Source organism: Nelusetta ayraudi, unplaced genomic scaffold, assembly GCF_046127955.1.
Source record: "Nelusetta ayraudi isolate G7.1 ecotype Tasmania unplaced genomic scaffold, CSIRO-AGI_Nayr_v1 ptg000022l, whole genome shotgun sequence".
NCBI classification, from domain to species: domain Eukaryota; kingdom Metazoa; phylum Chordata; class Actinopteri; order Tetraodontiformes; family Monacanthidae; genus Nelusetta; species Nelusetta ayraudi.
This window is the reverse complement of record NW_027466072.1, coordinates 4,540,925-4,552,500: the sequence shown is the minus strand read 5'-3', so window position 1 is coordinate 4,552,500 and position 11,576 is coordinate 4,540,925. Positions and strand designations below refer to the sequence as shown.

Below are 11,576 nucleotides of genomic sequence, written 5' to 3'. Positions count from 1 at the left end.
GGTCTATTTAGGCCTATTAAATGCTTTCACTAAACAAAGCGGCGGTGGTGGTGTATGTAGGGGGGAGGAGGGGGTCGTCAGCAGGCTGTGCTTTTGGTGACATGGCAATAGGAAACAAGCGGAGTAGTGTGACTGTAAATAAGCATCTCATCACATGATTGCACACCACCACCACCGCCACCCGTTTCCCTCCATCCCCTCTTTCGTCAAGCCTGAAGGTAGAGCCGTGCCCTCCATCAAGTTGTCATATGGTCGATCGCCCTGATGGCGGTGAGATCAAACCCCCAGCACGACACTAAACAAAGTTGGACGGCGACCAGAATGAGGCGGTTGTCATCTGCTGCGTGAATGAAGCTGCAGGCACCGATGTTTGCTGTAGTCGTCGTGTGTTTCGTGCAGCTTTTTGTTGGGTAACAAAAATAAATAAATAAAGTGGGGGGACTTGACAAACTGTGGCTCTACTCACCGGTTGTGTTGTTGTGCTCCACCGGCGGCGAGTGGCCGAGCAGCGCCGAGTGCAGGTGAGGGTGAGTCTTCTCCAGAGCTGCGCAAAACTCTCCGAAGTGGTCCCGCTCCTTGCTGAGCAGGATCTTCAGGAGAAGGTCCACTTTCTCCGGGCTGCCGGAGCAGCCGTGGCCCAGCTCGAAGCACTCGGACGGGCTCAGGGTCCCGCAGTGAGCCAGACACTCCACAAGTCGGTCCGCGTCACTTACCGACTCCACCAAGTTCTGGTAGCATTTCTCCAGCAACTCTTTATGCTTCGGTTCCATCTCTGCGTGCCGTGTTTCGTTTCTTTTCTTTTCTTCGCTTCTCTTTCTTGTTGCCGCCGCTGGTGTTTGTGGAAAAGCAGCCGCAGCAGCAGCAGCAGCAGCAGCAGCTCCGGGACCAGCTGCTCCCTCGCTCCCTCCGCGGCCAACTTCACTTCCTGTTAGTGGGTCGACTCAGCCAAACTAACCCGCCGCTCGCTCCACACGGGACACTTGTCGAGCCCCGTCGAAGGATTCGCCAGAAGTAGCCATGTTTGTCGCCGAAGGCTGTTGACTGCGTGAGGATGACAACACATTTCTCTCCCCCCCTCCGTCCGTCCCTCCGTCCCTCCGTCCCGTCCCTCCCCGACCAACGCTTCGCCCTCCCCCGCTGGCGAACAAAAGAGTTGCTCGGTCTCCGCTCCGCTCCGGCGGGCGGCTACGGACACACGGGCACCGAGTCGGCGGCACCGACTAGTCTGGCCATGGTTGCGGGTGGGAAAGAAAGTGCGGGAAGAAAAAGTCTACTAGCGGGTCGCCGCCCGTCGTCCGAGGCCGAACTCCGCCATGTCTGAGCGCTGCGGGGCCGGGTCGGGTCGGGTGGCTGCAGCTCTGTGCCAATCACAGCTCCCTCCGCGCACTGGGACGGTTAAGGTAAACGTAGGCGGGGCCTGGCTGGAAGTACACGCACCTGGCTCTTCGCCGAAGAAGAAGGAAAGAAAAAAGAAAAGAAATCAGAAACTTTATTTCAGTTAACGAATGTTCCGAGCGTTCGAATGCGGTTTTGGAACCTTTCTGTGTGGTGTTTTCTCCGGGTTCTCTCCGGTTCCCTCCCACAGTCCAAAACCATGCATGTGAGGTGAATTGGAAACTCAAAACTTTCCGAAGGTGAATGGTTGTAATGGTTGCGAATGGTTGTAATGTGACCCTGCGATGAACTGACGACTTGGACAAGTCGTCCAGTGACCCTGAGCTCAGGAAGAAGCAGGTAATGAGAATGGATGGACGGATGAATGTTCCGAGCTGTTCTGACTCTGCCGTTGAGTCAATGGTAAAATGTTTCATTAAAAGTTAGTTACACTAAAATAGGATTTGTTTTGTGAGCATTCGTTTAAAGGGGCTCTAAACAGGAGAAATCCACGGACCAGTTTAAAGAAACTCCAAATGAGGGTTTATATTTTTCGAGGGGGCAGTGTTGAAATAATTATGTGAACTCTTTAAAGGGTGCAATGTTCATAATATTTATATTCCAGATAATTGACAGGGGAAATCTGGGCCAATAGCACAACTATATTGATGTCATGTGATGTCTGTGGAGCTTCCCTGTCCTCTGAAGTCCTGGAGGCTTTGGGTCCATTTAAGTGCCTTCACTTTTGTCTCTCAAGAACATTTGATTTTCCTCTGACTTTTTATTTTTTACTGTTGGATCTATTTTTAAAAGCAGCAGATATACCTTCTGTTTACACAGTTCCTTTTTTCTCATCTTGTCCCCTGGCACATCTGTCTTGGTCTGTGAGCTTTTTTCTGCTCCACTTAACCCAACAGATCTGAGCAGAGGGCAGGGCACACGTTAGGTCCTGAGGAAACAAATAACCTAAAAGCACACATTGAAATCATACAAGAGACCCGAATCCACATAAATACATCCAAATACCAAGATTTACCTGTCTCCGCAAACGTGGGCAAATCCTCCTCAGCATCACTGTAATTGCAGACAGCACTCTGTATTATTGAGGGGCTTTGGCGTGTCGACTCCATTAGGACCTTCATGTGGAAGAAGCCTCTGCACACACTTAAGGCTTAATATGGTACACGGCGTGCCAATGCATTTTCTCACCCATGTTGTGCATAGCTTAAACAATGTCAGCAGTTATGTAACAACTCAAATTATTATTTTTCATCACTGCAGAGGAAATCCGCTCGCAACTCATCAGAAAAAGAATTTGCAATGTAAAGGAATCAGACAAACTCAGACACTGTCAAAGCGGATTGCAACGGGAGGATCACGCACCCTGAAATATATGCTGCTGCATAAGCATGGATCATGATGTTTGCATTTTGTGGGATGTATTGGACTGTGGAGTCGTTGCCTCCCCTTTTTGTTTTGGTCAAATATCAGACTACCAAACCTCGAGCCGCGCACATGCTGCCGCTCTATAGGCTGCACAGTGATATGCGCTGCCACATCTCATTACATGGTGTTCATCTAATCCGGCGGCTTGTAATTTGCTTATATGCACTCATGAAGTTTAAAGCAGGATTATGCGCCTGGCAACCAAATGTCACTTAACTGCACATTCTCTCATCACGAGCTGGCTAGAGAAAATCCCTCCCCACCATCCAGTGATGAGAAAATTGGTCAACGTTCACCGATGATGTACGTCCAACAGTACGAGAAGCCCGTAATGGAAATGCCACTTAAGATAAAAAGAAAAAGAAAAAGCAATTTTCAGTGTAGTACGACTGATCCATGATGAAATTCCTTTTTTCCGCATCATATTTTTCTTTTTCTTATTTTCCTGCAAAGATTTTAGAAGAAAAAAAAAGCCTAACGGACCAATGGCCGAAAATCATGTTGCTATGAATTAAAAGATCAATAAAATGTGAGAAAACACAGAGATAAAGCCCCTTTGATGCGTCACTGTGGCACAGGGGCCAAGAGCTAATGAAAGGGCCGACCTTCACGGCTCTCATCTCCCACATCGTTCCCATGACGCAGGCTGAGGCTCTTTACACAGGCGACTCCCAACGTGCGCACACCGACCCGTCTCGGTTAAGATAAGGGTTCATATACCGTGCACGTTTGAGACATGCTCCCAGACATGGCGCAGGCGGTGTCTGGTTCACACGTCCACAAGTTTAATAATTAAAGCACATTTTTCAAGAAATCGGGATCAGGGAGGGACAAAAAACAACCTCGAAGGACCTCCTGACATGCTTTTGACCTATATATTCAACTGATGGAGCGGGGGGGATGGGAGGGGCGCGGTACACACTAATACAGTCATCAAATATTCAGTATTTTCTTGTCTTCCAGCTGTTGGGAGCTTTTATCCCCCCTAAATGTGTGCTTGAGGAAAGTCAGACGTAAGAGACGAGATGCGGGGCAAAGTGGTTTTGTCTCATCGGCTGCAGCCCCTCTGAGGCTGCAGCAGAAGGCCGGCCAGCAGAGTGGAGGGAGAGAGGTTTTAGGACATCTCAATATGGACACTATTTATAGGGCTTGGAAAAAGAAAAATCCCCTGCAATATCACTTGGCCTGCAAAAAAAAAAAAAAAAAAAAAAGTGAGCGAGCGCAGCAACAGCACTTACGTAAGCCACATTACTCGCACCTTTTAACAGAAGCCTCGGCGTGTGATGCGGTGCCCAAGGTGGCCGGAATGAGAAGGCTTTGAAATGCAAATTCAATGCCGTATTGTGCGCCAGCTTGGTGCACAAAACCCAAGGCCAGCGTTTTCATGCAAAACAGATGATCCCATTTCACAAAGACGATCCAGCTATTCTGAAATAATTTCTTTTCTTTTTTTCCCCCCATACCCTGCCTTTGGAAGCGAGATAATACCATTTATTAAAGAGTGTGAGGCCACCAAAAAGAAAAAAAGGCCTGACCAAGATCATCACAAAGTTGAAATAAAAAAAAAAAGAGAGAGATCAAAGCTCAACTTGAAATCAAGCTTCATGTTCATATAAAAAAGGTGCATGGAGACCTCTAGTGGCTGCAAATATATATTTGAAATATTGGGAACCAAACAATGCAAATCTTGAATTTGTGTACAGATACATGCGTCTCTTTTGCAGCTGTTGGTGCTGCTGCTAAAAAATGAAAAAGAAAAAAAAGAAACAGCATGACGCACAACATGAACTTCTGCTGTTCTCTAGCATGGCAACAAAGGCAACACTGAGTGTAAACGTTGATACTTTGTGTTCACATTCGTTACTAAAAATAATCATTGTCCTTTTCAATTTCATGTAAAGGCAGCACAGTGAAAAGTTAGTAGAGGCAAGCAGGAGAGAGAGAGAGACAGACAGAGAGAGAGAGAGAGAGAGAGAGGGAGAGAGAGCGAGAGCGAGAGAGAGAGAGAGAGAGAGAGGCCACTTGTTATGCTTCATTTCTCACAGGCAATTTCTGGCAATTATCTGCTACTTTATAATGCCGTGAAATGAAAGTTAGTTGAGTGTCACCTGCATAATTCATACACAGTTTAAATGTTTTAGTACGATCTTAGACTCAGTAACATATAATATTGCATATTTAAAGTGTGTAACGATCCCATGCGATACAATGAGCTAATATATCAATGTTATTAAAAGGATGCCTATTGTCGTTCTGCAAAAAAAAAAAAATCACTTTTCCAGTGTTCCAGTCCGTAATGAGGAAATCTATGCTTTGCTTGCTCCAATTTAATGGGGTGCATGATGGGACCACCTTTTTTTGTACCCATGCCATCGGTAGTTTTAGCAGAAAGCTCAAAAAGCAGTGTTTAAAACAGGAGGCTCTAAACAGAGGGCTAAAAATGTGCTGTTTTATGTGGGGTGAGCCAGCGCAATGAGAGCTCTGAAAATGGGTTTAACATGGGACGCTAAAGTTGTTTTACATGTCGAGGGCCCCTTTATAACCAATGAAAGATTTGCTGTGATTAACCAAACTGACAATTTTCAACATTTACATTTGGCATGGCTAGCTACTCTCTTCATCATGAAATTGTGGGCTGCCAAACTTCTACGAAACGGCATCTACGCCTATACATGTTTTTTCTATTTGGCAGCCGTTTATGACCACAACACTATTTGTGAATAAGGAAAAAAAAAAACAAAACTGATGACATAAAGCAACGTATATGGCATATGATGATTGTTTCGGTGCGGACGTGTATGTTGTCCGTATGCGAGTGGTGAACTTCCTTTCGTCATTTTAGTCGCTGCCTCCGCACAGCTTCAGCAGCAGCTTCTTGTAATCTCCTGAGGTGTCACTCTGTGAAGCGCAGCAAAATAACATTACAGATTAATGAATGATCCGTTTTTAGAAAAATACAAAAAAACCAAACATTTAATGCAGAAAGAAGAAGTACTGCGTGCACACGCCTTCAACCTGACGGCATATCTGTTGTCTGAGACAACATCCAAGTTGTATGAGATTTTTAACCTTCACTGTATAAATATTAGAGACTGCACCTTTTTAACGAGGGCGGTTGCGAGTAGATTTTAAATAACTTCAATGTTCTTTCATTGAAATTAATGAATTTGTTGAAATGCTCCTTAATGTCCTTTCATAACTCAGACAAGCTTCAGGACAAATGAAAAGATGCCAGTCTCAAAAACAACAACGCTGTGGGCGGGACTTACTGAGATGGCCGTATACAGTGATTTCCCATAGGTGTGCAGGTAAGCCTGCCTGATGTCCAACATGTCGACCTCAGAGCGGGACACCATGATGCGGATCAGAGTGGTGTCCTTGGTCCCGGCTCCCTGTTGAAAAAGCACAGGGTTGGACTCGACTGTGAAACCACCTCTTCCACTCATCAGCCCGCGTACCAGATGGAGATGAATGCGCGAAGGATAGCGGTTGCAATTAAAGAAAAAAAAAAAAAAAAAAAGGTTATGAAAATAATTGAGTGTACCTTCATGGCCTTGTGAAGCCTCTCTGCAAAGTAGGCAGGGGTGTTCTTGATGCACTTCACTAGGGAAAATAACAAGACACAGATAATTATCATGCGCTCAATAATGCATTGAGTTAATTAGCAAAGCAAGGCAGCTTTAATCATGGAACACACTTAAAATGAGTGGTCTAATCAGTGAGCCTTGCAAACACATTTCTCAATAGGCAAGAACGAAATCCAACAAGCAAGTTTTCGCATAGATATTGATTAAGGTCATGCAGGCATTTCAATCAATCAGCACAACGAGCATCTGCAGGATGCTGCAGGAAGTCTTTCCAAACACCTTTACGGAACCCATGGGCCTTAAACGTGATGAATATAGCGACCACAAAGACCCACACTCCCACACACACACACTTACCGACAGCAACCATGCCAGACTCCAGGTTACCCGACATCTCCCTGCAGATGCTCTTCTCAATGTCGCGCCCACACATCTTCTGGTACTCCTGGAAGACTAGAAGAGCAACGGGTGGAGGTGAGCACCAGTGGCCTGCTGAACAGGTTTGAGACTGAAGAAACAGGGGATCTCAGCAGACCTGCACGGAGGTGAGGCTTGCTGCGAGCACACAGGATGGCATTGAACTGGGACTCGTCCGTTCCCACTTTGTTTTCGCCAGCAGAGTAAAGTTTCTGTCGGCCAAACAGACGTGCAGAATTAGTAACGAGGACGTGAGCAGGTTGCCTAGTAACTGTGACTGCGCTGACATCACAAACAATGCACCTGGGCGTCCTGTTGGACCACGGAGATGTCCACGTTCTCTCTTTCGTCCCGATTTCCCTGAACACAGTCAGACACACAGAACTCTCATTTAGTTTGCAGCAGGTTGGTATTGAAATTATCAGCTAAATGACAACCCACAAAGTTTGTACCTGAGAGAGAGAGATGAGAAGTCTGCGGAAGTGACCAGAGGTGTCGCTGCTGATGGCGTCCTCCAAGCTCTTCCCGTACTCTGAAAGGAAGGCGTGGCTTTTCAATACAATGCAAGTTTTAACCTTGTTTAAATTTTGGTCATGGATAGTACAGCTTGTATATAGCATGTCTGTACGTATAGTATGCCAGCAGGATTTTTTGGGTTAGAGTTCTTCTCAAAAAGAGAAAAGAAAAAAGCTCTTGTTGCTGCCATCTTTGCACTGTTGAATGGTTTGTGTCATGCAGCTCTTAGTTAGTCAAACACATAAAAAAGATTGGTCGAGTTATTAAATAATAATATCGCAATAATATTTTTTTTCATGATGCAAAAGTTTATTTTACGGCATCTAAAACATTTTTAAGGGTTGGGGAGTAAACATTTTAAAGTTTACTATTGGAAAAAAAATGGAATTTTGAAATTTACCAGCTTTGTAAATCCTGTTGATTTCTACAATCTCTGCATTGGAACGGGAACAGAGAATCTCAATCAGACAGGCCTCATCAGTTCCAGCGCCCTGAAAAAAAAAGATTTTTCCCTTTAGTAAGACTCCCACACACAGTTTACAGAGTATAAACGGACGACACTTATTGCTTGTCAACCACACCCAAAGTTTCCGCTTGTCTGGTATTTGCTTGAACTTTACATAGAGCGATGAGTCACCCCGGGGGGCGGGGGGGTTGGTTTGATAACTACAAATGAAGGAGCAGCAAAGACAAGAACGTGCATATATCAACCTTTATGGCCTCTCTGAGTTCAGTGGCGTCGAAGTGAGTAGGAGTCATCAACATGGCCATCGCCAACTTTTCAAAGTGTCCAGTCAGCTCAGATTTCAGGTCACGGTTCAAATCCTAACAAACGGAGGGGAAAGAAAACAGCGTGAGGAGGAGGAGGAGGAGGAGGAGGCTAACGTCAACCTCAACTGGTGAAACGCGGCAGATCGAACCTTCCCATAGGTAGTTTTATAGGCTGCAACCATCGGGACCCTCTGCTTATTGGTGCGGCTTCCCAGAAGTTCGATGATGGCGCTTTCATCAGTTCCTGTTTAAAACATCAACGGAGAGTTATAAAAGAAAAAAAGGGAAGAGAGAAGCACAATACAGTTCAGGTAAAACAGCTGAGAGCTGCACACTGACCGAAGCCCTTCATCGCTTTTCGAAGAACCTCCACATCCCTCAGTGGATCGGCCCCAGGATAGTCCTTAATGGAACCCCTGTAGCCTTGCTACAGAAGGGAAGACATAGAAGGAAGATACTTGAGTGAAGTTGGAAATAGGTTTGTGGATAAAAATTAACTGAGATGGTTTTAAAGTTCATGATTTATTAATCTTTATTAACCTGGCTCGCCACCTCTAACCTTGAATTTGTTTTTGTCAGCAGTGACGGCAGCAACATAACCAGATCATAAATAAAAAGATTATAAAGATTATAATAATTCTCACATGGAAGACTAACATGGCCGCTGTTCGAAATACAAATGAGTCACTGCTGCTCAGTTATAGAAAGATGGATAGAAGCACTTGCACCTAACATGCATCCATAAAAAAAAAAAATTAAATCTTTATCAAATTGTATTTGTAATGGTATTTGGGTATTTGACAAAATAATTTACAAACAGCAGCCCAAACAGCTCAAAACAATTTTATTATTTCAGAAAAGTTCAGGGAAATACATCAAAGCGTCTTACAGGAATGGCAGGTGCATGAGGTTGAGACGGAGCTCCGCCTCCGTAGGCAGGCCCCGAGGGACCGGGGGCCGGAGCCCCGGGGTAATTTGGCTGCGGCTGACCCGGGGCGGGACCTCCTGGGAATCCCTGCTGAGCTCCTCCTGGCTGTCAACAGAGGACACCTGTTAGAGTTCTGAAGAAAGGGTGTCGGCCGGCTGGGAATGGCGACGTTAAGCAGATTTGAGCAAATTTGACATTTAGCTGGTGTCACTCTGTGCCACACTAATGGCACAGAGCTGTAGGGGAAGAAAAAAAGACTGCATTTACCGGCCCATAGCCACCCGGAGCTGCTCCCCAGCCGCCACCTGCAAAGGCAATATTGACTTAATGCTTAGAGTGTCTGGCAAGGAACATTTAACTAATCTGTGAACCAACACTGCTGCAACACGTGCACATTTCCTTTGAGAAGTTAAATGGTGTCCCCCACGGGGACAAAATAAGCTGGTTTGAATTGAACTGAAGTGGGATCAATATTTTAGCCAGGGTCACCTGGCTGAGGATGCATGGAGGGATAACCGCCGACACCAGGCTGAGGCTGGTACCCTCCCTGAGGGGGGAAGCCTCCCGCTGGGGGAGGGTGACTGCCAGCAGGGTAGCCGCCTGCTGCTGGTGGGTAACCGCCTGCTGCTGGGGGGTAACCGCCCGCCGCTGGAGGGTAGCCGCCCGCCGCTGGGGGGTAGCCGCCCGCCGCTGGGGGGTAGCCGCCTGCCGCTGGGGGGTAGCCACCCGCCGCAGGAGGGAAGCCTCCTGCCGCTGGTGGATATCCACCGGATGGGTTGGGGTAGCCGCCACCCTGGGGTGGGTAGCCACCGGAGCCTGGGGGGTATCCTGGGTAGCTCATCTTCAGAATCTAAATGTGACAGAAAGAGCTTTTCTTTAAATGTATATATTATTATTATTATTATTATTATTATTATTATTATTATTATTATTATTATTTATTTATTTATTTATTTACTATAAATGAGGGTGGCGGTGCATATATTTATGCTTGTTGAAAATAAAAATAAAGAGGAAAAGAGCTTCTGAGAATGAAAATAATCCAACATAGTTTTTAAAATTACAAAGTCACGGAAACAATGACGACAAGTTGGCAGGGGAAGCAAGCAGAACTGGACAATAGGTTGTTTGCGTTCCTGATGTGCGCAGGGTGTTGTTCACTGCTCATTTTTTCGTCATGACATCAGGAAAACTGGACCCCTGTCATTACACGAGAGGATGTACTTTCTCAAAGTCCTTCCTCTTTCTCAGCCCAAAGAGCACTGCGAAAATCGCAAAAAAAAAATTCCAGTGTTTAATTTGGAGGGTCGGGTTGTCGTGAAGCCACGCCCCCTCCACTCCATGTAATCGTTGTCAGTCGTTGAGGCATTTAAGGAGCTTTCGTAAAAATCTAATTCACCTCTACGCTATTAAAAAAAAATAAAGTAGTTAAGTCTGACATCCAGCAAATTAGCAAGCATTAATAGGTCACTGCAGTTCTTTTACAGCCGTTTATGGTTGAAGGTCACGTGTGTGTGTGTGTGTGTGTGTGTCCACTAGTTGCCGCAGTTGTTTCCAACGATAGACACAAAAAAAAGGCCCGGAAAAATATCACGGGGCCGATTTGTCGACCTGCCAAGGAACTCCAATAACAGAGAATATAACTTAACATTCTTGTCAAGTTAACCTATATAATACAGCAATACGTGTCGTCTCATTTACTTCACAACACTTTCGTCAACGTCTGAATTGCGGCTGCCGTGACTTTTTAGAGGGGTCGAATTGATTCAACGGTCCATCAACGTTACGTAACACCTCGGAGCAACTTTCACGACTAGCATCCGCGGGAGGAATGCGAACTGCTCGGCGCTTCATTAAAGACTAAAATTGCTTAGGAAAAAAAAAATGCCGCGAAGAAATGTTTTTGCTGAAATGTTTGACGAGGTCGAACGTGTCCCGTTCAGCAGCAGCGATAAGGAAGCGGCTCCGCTCGACTGGGCGAGGCTAATTTCCGACATTCCCCGCGGCGGAGCTAGGTTTGTGACTCCGCTAACTAAAGTCTTGTGGCTTGACTGCGACTTGGGCGCTCTAAGAAATAAAGAATCTCGCGATGCTAGATTTCAAAATGCAGGTATGAGCCGATTTCGATGACATACCTTGCTGCTCTGCGGGCGTCAGATACAGGAAGACACGGGCGGAAAGCAGCAATAGCAGCAGCGGAGTGGGCGGGTCCGCGGTGTCGTTTCCGTCATCGAGGAGCAACCTTTGCCCGGTTATCATTCAGCGGCAGCCCGCCTGTATCCCCCTGTAACTTTAGATAGGATAGAGGAATCTTCTCCATATTGACCAGTGTGACTAGACATGACCTGAAATGTTCACAACATAAAGCACAAGTTGATAGTGCAACATCTGTTTATTTAGGATGGGGAGTACAATTTATGGCAGCCCGTCCATACAGGCTGATATAATAAGTATCCCCCTGTAACTTCAGCTTGAGGAAATTTTTATGATTATTTTTGGAGAGGAGATTCAGAATCAGAATCACAGGAGATTCACCA

The 11,576-nt window shown here is 45.9% G+C and overlaps 2 protein-coding genes across 3 annotated transcripts in view; both read right to left on the bottom strand.

Moving 5' to 3' along the window:
• The window catches only part of LOC142889456 (disks large homolog 5-like), a 38,814-nt gene extending 37,385 nt beyond the window's left edge, over positions 1-1,429 (bottom strand). Inside the window, exon 1 of the mRNA XM_076028205.1 lies at positions 467-1,429. Within this exon, the coding sequence (XP_075884320.1) occupies positions 467-770 (304 nt within the window). The 5' untranslated portion in view covers positions 771-1,429. The remainder of the gene's footprint in view (positions 1-466) is intronic.
• A 3,030-nt stretch (positions 1,430-4,459) lies between these two features.
• LOC142889455 (annexin A4-like) lies at positions 4,460-11,328 on the bottom strand. Of its 2 annotated transcripts, none has more exons than XM_076028203.1 (15): positions 11,175-11,328; positions 9,529-9,889; positions 9,307-9,344; positions 9,001-9,144; positions 8,451-8,538; positions 8,261-8,355; positions 8,052-8,165; positions 7,741-7,831; positions 7,277-7,356; positions 7,128-7,184; positions 6,943-7,036; positions 6,765-6,860; positions 6,365-6,423; positions 6,090-6,212; positions 4,460-5,718 (listed from the first exon to the last, which is right to left on the bottom strand). In XM_076028203.1, the coding sequence occupies exons 2-15, from the start codon at positions 9,878-9,880 to the stop codon at positions 5,659-5,661; spliced, it is 1,491 nt and encodes a 496-aa protein (XP_075884318.1). In that variant the 5' UTR covers positions 9,881-9,889; positions 11,175-11,328; the 3' UTR covers positions 4,460-5,658. The 2 variants fall into 2 exon arrangements, with proteins under 2 accessions (XP_075884318.1, XP_075884319.1); XM_076028204.1 differs by lacking the exon at positions 11,175-11,328 and adding an exon at positions 10,741-11,062.
• Positions 11,329-11,576: the final 248 nt, after the last annotated feature.